The sequence below is a fragment of the Balaenoptera borealis genome (assembly GCF_965194805.1).
Source record: "Balaenoptera borealis genome assembly, chromosome: 5".
Classification (NCBI taxonomy): Eukaryota; Metazoa; Chordata; class Mammalia; order Artiodactyla; family Balaenopteridae; genus Balaenoptera; species Balaenoptera borealis.
In genome coordinates this window covers 71,859,416-71,874,906 of record NC_138862.1, presented here as the reverse complement: position 1 = coordinate 71,874,906, position 15,491 = coordinate 71,859,416, and the positions used below count along the sequence as shown (strand labels likewise).

Sequence of the window (15,491 nt, the reverse complement as noted above, 5' to 3'; positions counted from 1 at the left end):
AAATCTTCACATCAGGGTCTAGGGGCTTCTCGGGGGAAAATCCTCTCAAATCAGGATGAGTGGGTTGTTTGGAAACTGTGAATTCCCAGCAAAGAAGCTGAATGGTCTTGAGGGTTGTTAACTTAAGCTGTGATAGCCCCAGTAATTGCCTTTAGCCACACAAAGATAGCTGCCACGCAGAAACCACTTTCATGCCAGCTGGCCACACAGTGTGTCCTCTCTGTGGGAGTACTGGAGAAACTGCTAGTAAAAACTTCTCCTTGCTCTAAAACCTACTCAAGTGTGCTCTGAAGACCAGCTGCCTGGGCATCACCAGGGATCTTGTTAGAAATTCAGAGTCACAGGACCCCACCTGGGGTCAGAATCTGCATTTTAACAGACTCCCAGGACACCAATGCTTTTTATAGTTTAAGAAGCCCTGGGCTAATAAAAAGAAATGAAATTGAGTTATCTGTAGTGAGGTGGATGGACCTAGAGTCTGTCATACAGAATGAAGTAAGTCAGAAAGAGAAAAACAAGTACCATATGCTAACACATATATATGGAATCTAAAAAAAAAGAAAATGTTGTGAAGAACCTAGGGGCAGGACAGGAATAAAGACACAGACGTAGAGAATGGACTTGAGGACACGGGGAAGGGGAAGGGGAAGCTGGGACGAAGTGAGAGAGTAGCATTGACATACATACACTCTCAAATGTAAAATAGATGGCTAGTGGGAAGCAGACGCATAGTACAGGGAGATCAGCTCCGTGCTTTGTGACCACCTAGAGGGGTGGGATAGGGAGGGTGGGAGGGAGACACAGAGGGAGGAGATATGGGGATATATGTATATGTATAGCGGATTCCCTTTGTTATAAAGCAGAAACTAACACACCATTGTAAAGCAATTATACTCCAATAAAGATGTTTAAAAAAAAAAAAAAAAGGAAGCCCTGGGCTAGAGTCTAGGTTCCATGTGGATCTCAAAATCCACATCAGCTTGATTCATCTCAACACCCGCAGGGAACCCTTCCTGTCCACAGGGTCCCTCAAGGCTGGACCCGGGATCCCCCGCTGGCAACGGGGAGGGCACTGGGCCCAGCAGGGCTGCCTCCTGTTCCTGGATTCTCTTTCTCTCTGCAGCTCTCTGCAGCCATTGCCTACTTTTGAGTCCTGGCGTGGACTTTATTGTGGAAGTCATGGGTCTCTTCAAATGCTTCACTGTCTGAATCCAGTCTCAGAAGCAGTAATCTTATGACGTTTAGAGATGGTTTACAATGATTATATTTTAGGTTAGCTGCTTTCTGATCACCTGGTTGGGGGCTGTGGACTTTAATGTCATCAGTTAAGCAAATTTCAAATCTCACTCTAGCACAGGTTATTTCTAGGAAACATTCTGGGGGATAGTTATCCCAGGCACACTGCACTTAGTGACCTTGTCTTTATATTTTAGGGTCTTTTATTTCATGCCTGTGGCATCAAATTCAAATATAAACTGGACTCAAACCTTCCTAAGATGGCTATGGTTACAAGATCCAGGCTGGAGCCTGGCAGTAAGTCACTCTATTCTGGGCACAGAGCTTCAGCCATCTGCCTGCTGGATAGTATTTCAGTGTCTCAATACCTGAGATGTGTGAAAGGTGGCTTTAAGATAGAAGATCTCAAAGATCTGAAGCTAAGCTGTGCCACTTGGAATCAATTACTTTGGGTTCTTTTCACTCCCACATATTCGTCTATAAAACGGATATGGTACCTACTTGACAGAATTGTTGGCAGGCTAAAACTGACCCAGTATAAGCACTCAGCCCATTACCCAAACCGGGTAGGGGCTCAGTGAATATTAATAGACTGACACCTGGGAATCTCAGCTGTAGGACACAGCTTCCCTACCATTCAGGAGACTGTGTGTGATAAAGCAGGGAAGGCAGGCCAGCCCTCATGGATGTAACCACCAAACTGTCACCTCCTTGACCACATTTCCATGTCTGAGAAATAAAACTTTTGGCAGGATAATTTTCCAAACCAAGGGAACATTTGTCTACTTGCACATATTAAGCTGAAGAAACCAAAAAGTTTCAGATGATATGATATTTTCCAAACCCTGGATTTGCTGATTTAGGATTTAGATTTAATTATGTTTGCAAGTATTTTCTTTACACATTTGTTCATGTTCCTCTTTTACATCAGCAGCCAGACAGCACTTCACAATATTCTTTCAAAAGCCTCTTTTTTTAGACCCCCCTTTTTTTAAGACCTCAACTTATACTAAGTTTGGCCATACTGCACAGAGTTTATCAGACGTATTATTGTTTAAGATCCCAGATTTACACCATAGAGGAAGGGAAACTAAGACATAAGTGAAAGAGTTGTAAGCTACAGATGTCAAAAAGAGGAAGATGAAACTGATTCATTGATATTTTAGAAACAAATATAATTATTTTAATTCAATAACTCTCCTTATCAAAGATAAGTACACATACTGAGAATTTAATACATCAGCTTGTCTTGTAGAGATAATATGAATGCATTGCAATTCTGTTAAACCTGTACTTAGATTTCTGGAGCATCAGTCACTCTCCAAAGCCTTATTTTTAGAATTATTTGCGATTTCCCCCTCAACATGAATCTGAATCCAAATTTTGAAATAAAATTAAATCTGAAATGAAAAATAAATGGATCCCCCCCAAATATTCAAATTTTTCAAATCCCACTTGGATGTTCCCTGAACCTCTTTAATAAAAATTCTGCCTTGCAGTCAGTCTGTGTCACGGTTAGATTTATAATGAGGCAGTACAGTGGTGTCATTTGGGGCTGGGTTCAGAAGCTTGATTGCCTAGATTTGAATTCTCGTTGTCACCACTAGTTAGCCATGTGACCTGGGGCAAGTTCCCTCTGTATAATGCCAGTTTCCACACCTGGAAAATGGAGATAATATTTATTCTTATGTTTAAGGATTGTTATGAGGAGTACATGAACTAATACTATAAAGGGATTAGAATTGTTACCAGCACACAGTAGATGATAAGTAAATCTTAGCTGTTGTCTGTCATTCAGCTCTATATTCAAGGATGTTCCCAGCCAAATAGACTAGATTCTTCGCCATCATTCGCTAACTAGAGTGGCAATAAACTGGGGAAGATAGTCTATGCATACTGTATCAGACTGCAACAATATGTGGATATCACATTATCCACGGAAAAGAGAGAAATACGGAATAGTAGCACAATCAGCTAGTACATGGCAAAACTTGATTTTGAACCCGGGTCTCTCTGCTCCAAAGGCCAATCTGTTCTCTTTGAACCCTGTTGCCAAGAGCTCAGCATGAGCTGACAATGTGCAGTGGTTGTTAATGCAGTGAATGTGGTGGTAGGCAAATGGGATGTGTACAGGCAGAAGCCTGTGGAACAGAGGAATGGTGGTAGCCCTGCTCCATTCCTCTGTTTGACCATCTGGATCGGTCAGACCATGCTTCCAAAAGTGACTAGCGGGTGGGAAGACATGGAATCGCGTCCTGTGGTGACCCTTAGGAGGGATTAAGATATTTTGCCTGAAGGAGAGAAGACAGCTGTGGACATGAGAGCAGTCTTCAAACAATAACCAATTTATCAAAAATAGAGGGAAAGAGAATTCAGTATAATATAGGTGAAAACTTCTTTCTTTTTTGCCCACACCGTGTGGCTTGCAGGGTCTTCCCTGACCAGGGATTGAACCTGGGCTGTTGGCAGTGAAAGTTCAGAGTCCTACCACTGGGCCACCAAGGGAATTCCCTAGGTGAAAACTTTCTAACTGTCTGAACCATCCAAGGCTCTCTGGTTTGGGAAGTGATAACTTTGCTCTCATTGGAAAGATTGAGGAGAAGCTCGATAACCACTTGATGGGGTAAAGTAGAGGAATTTTGTCAAATGAATTCAACATATGTTTAGTGGATGTCTGTTACAGGCCATGTATGGTACATGAGTTAAAGTTCCTGCCAAACTTGAAATTCTATTATGAAACTAGAAGGGCTAAATAGGACCTTATATCCTGCTCAAAACTCTGACTTTGACCACTATACTCATTGGCATAAATATTCTTGTAATTAATTTTAAAATTATAATAATTATAATAATATATAATTAATTATAATAATTAATTATTATATTATATGTAATTATATATTATTATTAATTATAATTATAATAATTATAATAATTAATTATAATAATTATAATAATATATAATTAATTATATATTCTGCTTTCCCTGACCTGAGTAACTTTTGCCACTTGCTATAAAGTAGGGGCAAATTCCACCATATCAACCTGGATTGTTCCTGTTCCATGTTCTCCCATGTAAGCTTCCTTTTAGCACAGGGGAAACCAAGAATAATTTAGTCAGCAGTATTAGAACAGGAAACCAAAGGTTTCCAAGTACATTTTAAAGGGAAAAAAATGCAAAATAAAATGGAAAATAGTACCAACCTCAAATATCAACCTCAAATAAATATATGAGCTGACAATTCACCTACATTCTCTGGAACACATTCTGTTCCAGTGCGCAGAGCTCCATATTTTTATTTTATGATTCTGGTCCTAAAATGATTGCCCTGGGCTTAGGGTTCCAAAGTAAAGAAAGTGGATACAGCTTGTCAAATAGGAGCTGTGGTCAGAGCTGAATGTAGGTTGGAGTAGCGTCTATAGTGGTTGCTGGGAGGACCTATACTATGTGACCAGCAGAGTACAGCCATGACTGACCAAAGCATGTTTGAAAGCATTTGAAAAGGCTTTATCTATGTTTTGTTTTCTAACACTGCCTCCCAATTCATAAAACCTCAAACAGTATTTGCTCAAGTGCAGGGTGGTAGAAAGTCGAAACATTGGGCAAAGTAACAGGGAGAAAACTTGCAAGTTGATATTTAACTTTGAGCAAGTCATTTGTCCGGTTCACTAGAAAGACTTATGCTCTGAGAAAGGAGATGGATTAAGACTGTGGTTTTCAAACACAGGTCGTAGCCCACTGAGAAATCAATTTAATAAGTTGAAATCAGCATTTTAAAAAATTAAATAGAAAATTCCAGACTGCTTTGCACACAGCAAGGGTATTATTTAATGAAACTTTTGCTTATTTCATGTGAATACACACACAACCCATACACACACACACACACACACACACACACACATACACGCACATGCACATACACACATGTGTATACTGGATTGTGCAGTAAAGTGAACATTTTACCATGGAGCACAGTCAAAAATGTTTGACAAATGCTGACCTAAGAGAACCCATTTAGCATTTGGGCCACAGAGAGGACCCCAGAAAAAGCAAATGATTTTGGATCCTCTATTACTGAGTTGACAGATTAATGTATTTTTATAAATTGTGATACAATATACATAACATAAACAGACTAACGTTTTAAAATGTAAGGGAAAAAGCACTAAATGCCTTTGTCTAAAAACTAAAAACCTCCCACCCCCAATTTGTATCATCTTAGAGGTTTGGGTTTACAATGCTGTCCCCCTTCTCCCATCCCCATTGTTTTTCCTCCTAGGGCTAGGACCAGGACTAGGTTCCTGGTCTGTATCTCCCGGAACAGGTGTATGTTTTGATTTTGATCTTATGGGGCAAGTAGCAAAAGTTCCCTCTTGTACCTGTGACTGAGTTAGAGAGGAGAGTGTGTTTACATTCAGTTGTACTTTTACATTACTAAATAGATTGTTAAAAAGCAGGTAATTAACTAGAATCTAAATAGGCATATAATTTGGAACAAGATTTAGAGAACTACAGTGTGCCTTGGTGAGCACACCAGTCTTACCTTCCTTTTCAGATCTGGGCAGTTGTCTGTCACAGACCCTGACTCACTTTTATTTTTGCTTATATTTCATATTTGCATCCTTGTTTTTTGTCCTTTAAGTATAAATTGTTTCCCCAGCTACATTGTTTGCCTTTTCAAGGGTACAGATTCCTTTCTTATCTCTTTAAGTGTCTTTGCCAGACACACAATACTATTCAATAAACGTAATTGTATAAATGCAATAAATGATAATTGATTACTTTTTCTTCTCAGCCATTATCAACAACTGAGACATTTTTACTGGAATCAGGGCAGTCAAATGCCATTGAAGACAACTTTCCTTTTCTGGAGCAATAACCTCATTGCTAGTTGCTTAGAATTTCTCAGTTTCCAGGCTTTTCCCCCTCAGGCCACATTTACTCACTTGGCTTGGGCTCTGAACTAGCAGCACCTTGTATTTGTATAACTGTGTAGTTAAAGGAGCTTTCCTACTTTTTAATTCACTGGTGAAGGAGATAAAGGGATGTTATCTTCATGTGGCCAATGGGGAAACTGAGGCATAGAGCCATTAAGCCCATGGTTCTGCAGCACAGTTGGTGACAGCTCTGGACTAGTTGCTGACTTCGAGGCTGGGGCTCTTTTCACTACATCAGTGGCTTCTCTGCTTTGTTTTTCCCTCCTATTTCTCCTTCACTAAATTGGAAGATTCCTGCTTTCATCTCAACGTGAAGAAAAAAGAGAGGGAGGGAGAATTGTGCAGCTGATGATTTCTATAACTCTCTTTTCCACCAGTGATTTCCCTGAGGTATTTACGTAGAGTAGGATTTTTAATACACACCACAGGCAAGCCGGTCTCCTCTGGCTAAATACCTTATTTCTTCCTCATCAATCCAAGTCTGGCCTGAAGACATCTTCCATGTTACTTTCCTGCCGGATCCTGCTCCATCCCACCCAGACTGACTCAACGAAGAGTCTACTCTGTGCCAGTTTACTGTGTGTTTTTAGGAGACTGCACCTGCCTTATCTCACTTAAACCCACAGAAAATCTGTGAGGCAAGTATTTTTATTCCCGTTTAAGAGCCGATAAAACTCAGGCTCAAGAAAGCTGAGAACTCCAGTTCCTCAACTCCAGGTTTTGTGCTCTTTTCCCAGATCTCCAGGGCTTTTATTTATTTACTTGCTTGTTTATTATTTAAGCACATCATACATTCCTCTCCAACCTCCAGTTTCCTTTATGCAAAATTCTAGCATACATGATTTAAAAAAATTTTTGTGTACCTTTTGGAATAACTGCAAGAATTTTAGGTCCACTGTAAGGTAAGTCTTGTGTAACAGTCTGTGGAAAGTTGGAAATTGAATAATGTCCATTTCAGTTATGCTGGATAGTTTAAATAAAGCTACCAAAAATTTATTTCATTGCAAGCAACCAAGTTACTGGGTCTCCAGAAGTGGGAGGCAATGCTATGTATAATGGCAACAACAACAACGAAAATCAGATTTAAAAAATAAAATCTTTGAACATATGTATGGGTTACCAGACAAAGCAAAATTGCCTCTCAGTATGTATAGATACTACAAACAATAAATGCTGGAGAGGGTGTGGAGAAAAGGTGTGCACTGTTGGTGGGAATGTAAATTGATACAGCCACTATGGAGAACAATATGGAGGTTCCTTAAAAAACTAAAAATAGAATTACCATATGACCCAGCAATCCCACTGCTGGGCATATACCCAGAGAAAACCATAATTCAAAAAGACACATGCACCCCAATGTTCATTGCAGCACTATTTACAAAAGCCAGGTCATGGAAGCAACCTAAGTACCCATCGACAAACAAATGGATAAAGGAGATGTGGTACATATATACAATGGAATATTACTCAGCCATAAAAAGGAACGAAATTGGGTAATTTGTAGAGACGTGGATGGACCTAGAGACTGTCATTCAGAGTGAAGTAAGTCAGAACGAGAAAAACAAATATCGTATATTAACGCATATATGTGGAATCTAGAAAAATGGTACAGATGAACTGGTTTGCAAGGCAGAAATAAAGACATAGACATAGAGAACAAACATATGGACATCAAAGGGGGAAAAGGGGTGGGATGAATTGGGAGACTGGGATTGAAATATATACACTAATATGTATAAAATAGATAACTAATGAGAACCTGCTGTATAGCACAGGGAACTCCACTTTGCTGTACAGTAGAAACTAACACAACATTGTAAAACAACTATACCCCAATTTAAAAAAAAAAAGATTCTACAACAAAGCAAGACAAATTTATTTTCATCTACTTGAAATTGCAGAGGAGGGAGATCCTGCAAAGCTTCCAGGGAGAAAGGGATAGTGAAGGGAATGTAATTGCACAGTATCCGTTATTACTAATAAAAGCATGAAAATAAACATATAATTGGCACGCTTTTTAGTGTCTTCTTTATTGTTTCATTTTACTGAATGTAAACTTTTAAATTTGGATTTTCATAGGTTCCATCCTGACCTCCAGTCTCCTAAGTCTATTTTCTCCACGTGGTTATAAGATTTTCACCTGGATATTAGCATTCTTTTCTTTTTTTTTAAGGTCCAACCAGTCTGGGAAAGAGAAGGGACTCAGGACCTACTGTCAGAATTTCAAGTTGGCCGCATCACAGCGAATCCATCCCATTCCCTGCTTTAACTTTTTCCTGTGTAGAGCAACTAAGGTGCAGCGATATTCCTACTTATAAGATTTTAAAATATTTCTTCTTGGGGAGCGATTTTAGGGCGGCGGGCACACCCCTCTGTACTTCCGCATTTCGGAGCGTAATAAGTGGAAGAGCAGAAGCCCGAGGCCGGGAAACGGATTTGGATTTCAAAGGGCTATTGTGCCTCCCTCTGGGCTCTGACCTGGAAAGCGCTTTATCTGTAACCCTTTTATGGCCCCAGACGTATTCTTGCTTCCTGGCTATTTGTAAACTTGTCTAATCTCCCTCACAGGACTGTAGGTTACCGATCAAAGGGAGGGAGAGGGTGAGAATGTTTGTAAGAGTTTAGAAAGTGACAACAATCCCATTTTATTTATGTGTTATGCATTGCACAACCCTATAATAACAATGACAATGTACATTAAAGTTCTTCTACAATTCTATCACCCTAATAAATCGCTTGTTTCTATTTTATCTTCCATTTCCTCATGCATTAAAACATTCTGCAAAGCTCTGTGCCAGCCTTAGGGATTCACGGGAAGCTTTTACACATCCTAAATGCAAATTTGCATTTTGCTTTTTTAAAAAAATTATAGTTGATTAACAATATTGTGTTAGTTTCAGGTGCACAGCAAAGTGATTGGTTATACATATATAGGTACATATCTATATTCTTTTTTTGACTCTTTTCCATTATAGTTTATTACAAGATATTGACTATAGTTCCCTGTGCTATACAGTTGCATTTTGCTTTTAATTCTTTTTCCTTTTTACTTATCCTAAGTATTTCTGATGCTGCAAAAAATATTCACAACATGGCTTTAGTGACTACCTAATATTCCATCAACGACATACACTTTAAAGTGTTATTTCAGTGTAAGTATCCAGCATTTAGGAGTAAACGCTAACACCCTTTGACCTTGCACTGCAGGGCCAGAAGACCGGTCAAGGTTAGACGGAGGGCTCCGGGAGGAAGGGCTGCGGCCCGCGCGCCAGCCGGCCGGCCGAGGACGCGAGGAGGAAGCTGGTGCGCCACCCCCTCGACCCCTCCCGGCACCTGCAGTCTGGCGCCTTTTCCCTCCGACCTCGCCTCCTCGGGTTCCGCGCTCCAGCGAAGGGCCCCCATCCGGCTGCGTGCCCACCCCTAGCCCCGGGCTGTTTCCAGAGCGCCTCCTAAGGTGTACGTGAGGCAGGAAGTGACGCAAAGGGTCTCCGAGGATCTGGAGAGGGCGGGAGACTATAAACGGCTGACTGCAGGCAACCAACCCATCAGAGGGCGTCAGCATCGGCCGGTGACGGGCAGTGGAGCGTCGGACCCGGGAGGCGCCTGTGTGAGTGACACGCTGCTGCTAGAATTCCTCTGACCCTCCTGCCCTCTGTTCAGCCTGCAGGGCTGCTCCGAGCAGTCTCGGGGGCGGCCCTCCGCCGTGCAGTCCAGCAGCCTCAGGGAGCCGCCGGGGGCGCGGGGAGGCTGCAGCGCCTCCGGGTGGGGCGGGAGGGGGATGCGCGCCGCGTGGCGGCGGGGAAGGGGTTGCGGCGGAGAGCGGAGTAGGCTGCAAGTGCAAGCAGGGTGGAGCCGCGCTGCAGAGAGGGGCTGCCCTACCTTTCTCTTCCTCTTGGTGCCCTCCTCCTCTCGGCCCCCGACCGGCGAATGGATTCTGTTACTGGTAGGCGAGATGAGGGGTGCCCCACTGTCGCTCTGCGCCCCGCCATTCTTCTTCCGGTTCCTCAGGCCACCCGGATCCCTTGTCCTCAGTAGCTTGCCCTTAAAAAATGCAGGCCCTCGTGGGACAGCCCTAGCCTGAGGGCTCGGGAGCGAGGCGTGAGCCACGCTGCCGCAGCGCAGAGCCGCTCTGCGGGGAGCACGTGGCCGCTTCAGGAAGAGTTCCCAGGGAATGGCTGTCGCGGTGCGTGGGTGACCTTGAGCTCGTAGCTCTTGGATTCCTTGGGGCCCGCCCGGGCCCTGGTCTCATTGCTGTCCTCGACTGCATTACGACTGGGTCCTGGGCATTTAGGCGGGGGTTTCTATAAGCTGTATATTTGAACTCTAATACAACCTGATCTTTCAGCGCTGCCCGTTGGCCTTGTGTGTGGGTTCTCAGTTTTCCCAAGGCAGAAGCCGACTGAAAGCCGCAGGTGTTCATATTAAGAATATTCGGATTGTTAGGCCCTCCTCGCTAACAGATGGGAGACCGTAGGAATAAGATTTATACTTTGTGAAAGCTATGGTCTAGAGGCTAAATAAAAGCTATTTGGATTGGAATCGGCTTTTGCCTTCAGGAAATTAGGAATATGGTATAAAAAGGCTGTGCCGTATGGTATAAATGGGCTTAGAGGCACATTGTGTCACTGTTTCGGGTGGACAGCTTTCTAAGCTCGTAGTGGGGAGAGTGGGTAAGTTGTGACTTGACTTGGGTTAATGTCTTCCCTCTGCCTACTGCTTGTGGCGACTTTGGGTATACCAAGGAAACTGATTGCTGCTGCTTTTTTCGGAGAAGATTGAAGTAGGAAATAGTTGTCCTGTTACAAAAGTATTTGGATACCTTTATTCTAGGCTTTGATAGGACTTTGGAATACTAGATGCTGATTCTGTGGTATCTGAGCTAGGGAGTTTGACCTTATTGACAAAGACATTTAAGGTGATTTCCAGAAGTGGTTTTCTACTTTTTTTTTTTTTTTTTTTTTGGTGGTATCTTATTTCCCCGACCAGGGATCGAACCCACGTCCCCTGCAGTGGAAGCTTGGGGTCTTTACCACTGGACTGCCAGGGAGGTCCCTGATTTTCTGCTTTGAAAATTAAGGTTAGGCTATCTAAAGTATACTTGTTTGCCCTGCTGTTCCCCCCCCCTCAATTTTGGATTATAATAAACTCAATATGCTTCACAAGAAAATCCAGAATTAAAAAAATTTTGTCATTGATATGAAATATTTTCCAAAAGTCTATATATAGCATAGCATCCTTTAACTTTTCTTTGATGGAATGTTCTGACAAGAACATTGTAGTGCTGGCTGTGAACCTAGCCTGTGCTGAAGATTGTTGGATAGCAAACAACTCAGCTAACTCTGCCCTAAGGGGTGGCATTTATTTGCCTCTGATAATGTAGTTATCTGTAATGGAGACGGCTCCCAGCTAAACTTGAATCAGACAACAACTGAAAGCTCCTAAAAATGATTCTCTGAGGCCTTTTGGAACTCTTCTGTGTGTGTGCCTTCTGTCTGCTCTCGCAGATGAGCACTACACAAACAGACTGCAGGGACTTCAGGTGGTCCTGACCTTCAAGTTGAGCAATCTTTTTTTCAGAAAGCCAAATAGGAATGAAGATTTTGCTTGTTTTCTTTGACTTCCTCCACTGCCTTTTCATTTTAGGCCCGTAAAATTAACTCTTGAAGCTAGTAAAGACCTTGACCAACCGTCTCTTTACAAGTCATTGTGGGTATACACAAGTATGTGCATTCTGAGGGCCATGCAGAAGTTTTGTAAGTTCCTGTAATCTTTTCATTTTCACCTGCAAGTGCCTAATTGTCTTGGGAAATTGTTTGTAAAATGGGTATCTATAACCAATTGCTTGACATCTTGGAGCTCTGCCAGGTAAAGGTGAAAGTTTTTCTACTTTTTAAAGTTTCCCTACTACCCAAGCTTTACCCAGTGATTTCAGGATAAACCAAAATAGTAGCAAGGATGGGAAGATCCCACATCCAAGGTTTCCATCATATTCTCTTTCATATAATTTCCAAATGATATGAAAAGTGAACCTCATATACATTAAGCATGCCCCAGTACTGTTAACAAATAAAATATCTTTAGTCTTTGTTGATTATGAAATAATTGCATATCAAGTATTATAGGATAGGGATATCAGAGAAGGCTTCATAGAGATGGCCCTTGAACAGATCTTGGAAGAAATGAGTAGGACTTTAAGAACAGAGGAAGAATGTTAGTGGGTACAGGCAGGGGCTGGATTCTGTCTCATCTTGGAGAAGATAGAGGGCGGCGAAGTAATTAGGTAGTGTAGGTCTCTAGAACAGAGCCTCAAAAGCAGGCAGAGGAACTTCATTTTATGTGATCTCCAAGGACTTGAAACTGTGGCTTGTTTTCTAATTTGAAATGGGCTTGTCAATAATAACAAACAAGTGTCTTATTTTTATTTCAGGTAAAGTGGAGTAGCAGCTTTGGGTATGTTTTATATATAGGTGAAAGTGTATTTTGGTACCTGATCCCCACAGCCCTTTAGCTGTACATATTTTGTACAGAACTATTGTTTTAAGACATCCCAAAGTAGCTTAAGACCACAAGATAATTACTGTATTTAAAAAAAAATTAAAGAGAAATTAATGCCACATTTCAAGAAAGTAGGAATAAGATGATTTGAATTTGAAAGAAGTTTGGGGCTGTAGTCTAGCGAGTACCTTTGCCTGCCTCCTGTCTTCCATCCCATGGCTCAATTAAAAAACATTTCAGATCTTCCTTCCATTTCATGTTCAAAACATGTGGGGCTCTGGTTTTGCTTACCTTAATTTTCATTATTGTAAGAAACTGAATAGTTTTCCCAGTTATCACTGAGAACACCAAAGATATACAAGATGCTAATATGAATAAAAATCAAGGTGATGTTTGGTTTGTCTCTTGTAATAGATTGTTAGCACTGGTGGTGACATCTTGACAGAAGCCAAATAAGGGTTGTTTGCCTTTTATACATAGTCTTGTAAGAGAACTACTTGTTTATAGACTGGTATATAAATGGTATGAAAAGTTTCTCTCCCATGCTTTTAGAGCACGTAAATTAGAGTTATTTCAGTTAGAAGAAAATTCATTAAGGGTTCTTTGAAATAGCTTTACTATGTGTGAGATTATTTTGAAAGAATAACTCAATTTTGTTATGTGTAAAACTTCAGGAATAACTTTTGTGGATATCATAGAATTAATTGTGTTCTTCACAGATGTGGGGTTAAATGACGGAGTTAAAATGGAAATTACCTAGGTCACACTTTTTTTCCCCTGACTTGATTTCCTTTATGTTATAGTCTTAATATTGTGTCTGGGGATTGAAATAGAAATAGTGTATCTGTTTTCTCAGTAAAAAATATACTTTTAATTATACAAAATCATGGCATGTGCTATTAATATCTGTTTTTTCAGACTTGCAATCACTCAATCTCATTGTTTATATGTAGATCATTTATTTAAATATGTTGTCACTTTAGTCTTTAATTTAAAACTAGAAGCCTTGAGGAATGGCTGGGTCAGATGAATATTAAACTGGTAAGCTGTTTTTTCCTAGAAAAGGGTGACTAAAGTTGGTTCAGGGTGGGGCCTTCTAGTTCTGGCTCTAGTGATTGGGTCTGTACGGTTCTGGTGCAGTGGTAGTGATAAGCTTTTTGTACCACATGGGGCAAGAGATTGTGCTTCTAAGAATATGATCTATTGCTTATTGGCTCTGGTCTTTAAAGCTTGGGGATTAAAAACTGTTTTTTTGTTAATAGGTTTTGATAGACTTTTCTAATGCCAGTTTTTATAATTTCTTTGTTTTACAATCTGCATATATATCATAGCTTGCTTTGTGCAACGTGGGTGTTAAAATGTGCTATGAGTGTACTTGTAGTGGAGGAAAAGCTTTAAAATAGTATGAAATAAATGTCCATTTTATACATCTCAACATACTATCACTTTCAAGCATCTAGATGGATTCAAACCAAATTAATTAGAAAATCTAGATTTCAGTTAATACCTACGCTTTAACTTAAGACTCCCTCTTGGTTACAGAGGTGTAGTTTGCTTTGAAAAAAGTTGAAATTAATTTCTTAAATTTCTGGAGATGAGAACGCGCTTTCTATAAAACCAGTGTTATAGAAACCCATTGGACTTCATTTTTGGATTATCAGTTTTCAGCCTTGAGCAAGTCACTTAACGTCTCAAATAATTGGCATTTTCATCTGTAAAATAGCATACTCTGTGTTTTTCTTTTACCTATTCTTTTTGCATCGAAGATCTATCAAATCATTTGTTAGGAACTGTTCATTTAATCAGAAGGATCAGGTTTTCTCTCCTTTTCTATTGGCGGTGATTTGTTACTGATTTGTGTAGCATAACCAGTCTTAATTTTACTTTTGTTAGGTTTTTTTTTTTCAGGTGCTAGTCTGTTTTCTTTTGTATTTGTCCCTTTTCTTTGACTACTAAATTCAATTACTTAAATCTACTTACCATGGATAACATTCTAACTAGTTTTCCTCACATTTTTTTCTTTTTTTAATAAATTTATTTACTTATTTTTGGCTGCATTGGGTCTTTGTCGCTGCGCACGGGCTTTCTCCAGTTGCAGCAAATGGGGGCTAGTCTTCGTTGCTGTGCGCGGGCTTCTCATTGCGGTGGCTTCTCTTGTTGCAGAGCATGGGCTCTAGGCGCACGGGCATCGGTAGTTGTGGCATGCGGGCTCAGCAGTTGTGGCATATGGGCTTAGTTGCTCCACGGCATGTGGGATCATCCCGGACCAGGGCTTGAACCTGTGTCCCCTGCGCTGGCAGGTGGATTCTTAACCACTGCGCCGCAAGGGAAGTCCCAGTTTTCCTCACATTTTTCATTAAAAAAATTTCAAACCTACAGGAAAAGCTGAAATAATATTACAGTGTATATCCATGTACCCTTTACCTAGATTCACTGATCGTTAACCACATTTCCTTTATTTCTTACATACTTTTTTAAACTGAACTCTTTGGAATTAAGTGACAGACATCACAATACTTCATCCTTAAATTCTGTGGCATTAATCTCCTAAGAAAAGGGCGTTCTCCTCCAAAAAATGCAATACCATTATCACACTCCTAAATCTAATATTGATACAATACTGTTATCTAGGATATAGTCTATATTCAAATTTCTTGTTTCTTCCAATAATGTCCTTCAAGCTGCCTCCCGCCCCAATTCAGGATCTAATCAAGGATCACACTAAATTTAGTTGTCATGTAAACTAAATATCTTGGTTAAAGACCATTTCTAGAAAGGTGATAATATATTTTAAAGGATATTTGATATATAATAATCTA

General features: G+C 40.6%; 2 protein-coding genes across 7 annotated transcripts in view; one reads left to right on the top strand and one right to left on the bottom strand.

The window, feature by feature from the left end:
- Positions 1 to 15,491, top strand: part of TFRC (transferrin receptor) — a 116,477-nt gene that overhangs the window by 81,126 nt on the left and 19,860 nt on the right. Inside the window, exons 2-3 of one of the 5 annotated variants that reach the window (XM_082393186.1) lie at positions 8,351 to 8,471; positions 9,385 to 9,784. Coding sequence is in view for 2 of the 5 variants with exons in the window: in XM_082393185.1 (XP_082249311.1) it covers positions 10,105 to 10,120 (16 nt within the window). In the remaining 3 variants the exon portion in view is untranslated. Of the gene's footprint in view, positions 1 to 8,350; positions 8,472 to 9,384; positions 9,785 to 9,955; positions 10,121 to 10,341; positions 10,361 to 12,608; positions 12,628 to 15,491 lie in introns of those variants that run through there. The other 4 variants (XM_082393185.1, XM_082393189.1, XM_082393188.1 and 1 more) reach the window with 4 other exon arrangements.
- The window catches only part of LOC309629333 (uncharacterized protein), a 39,766-nt gene continuing 37,406 nt past the window's right edge, over positions 13,132 to 15,491 (bottom strand). For both annotated transcript variants that reach the window (XR_014244984.1, XR_014244985.1), the window contains one exon: positions 13,132 to 15,057. The gene's annotated coding sequence lies outside the window, so the exon portion shown is untranslated. The remainder of the gene's footprint in view (positions 15,058 to 15,491) is intronic.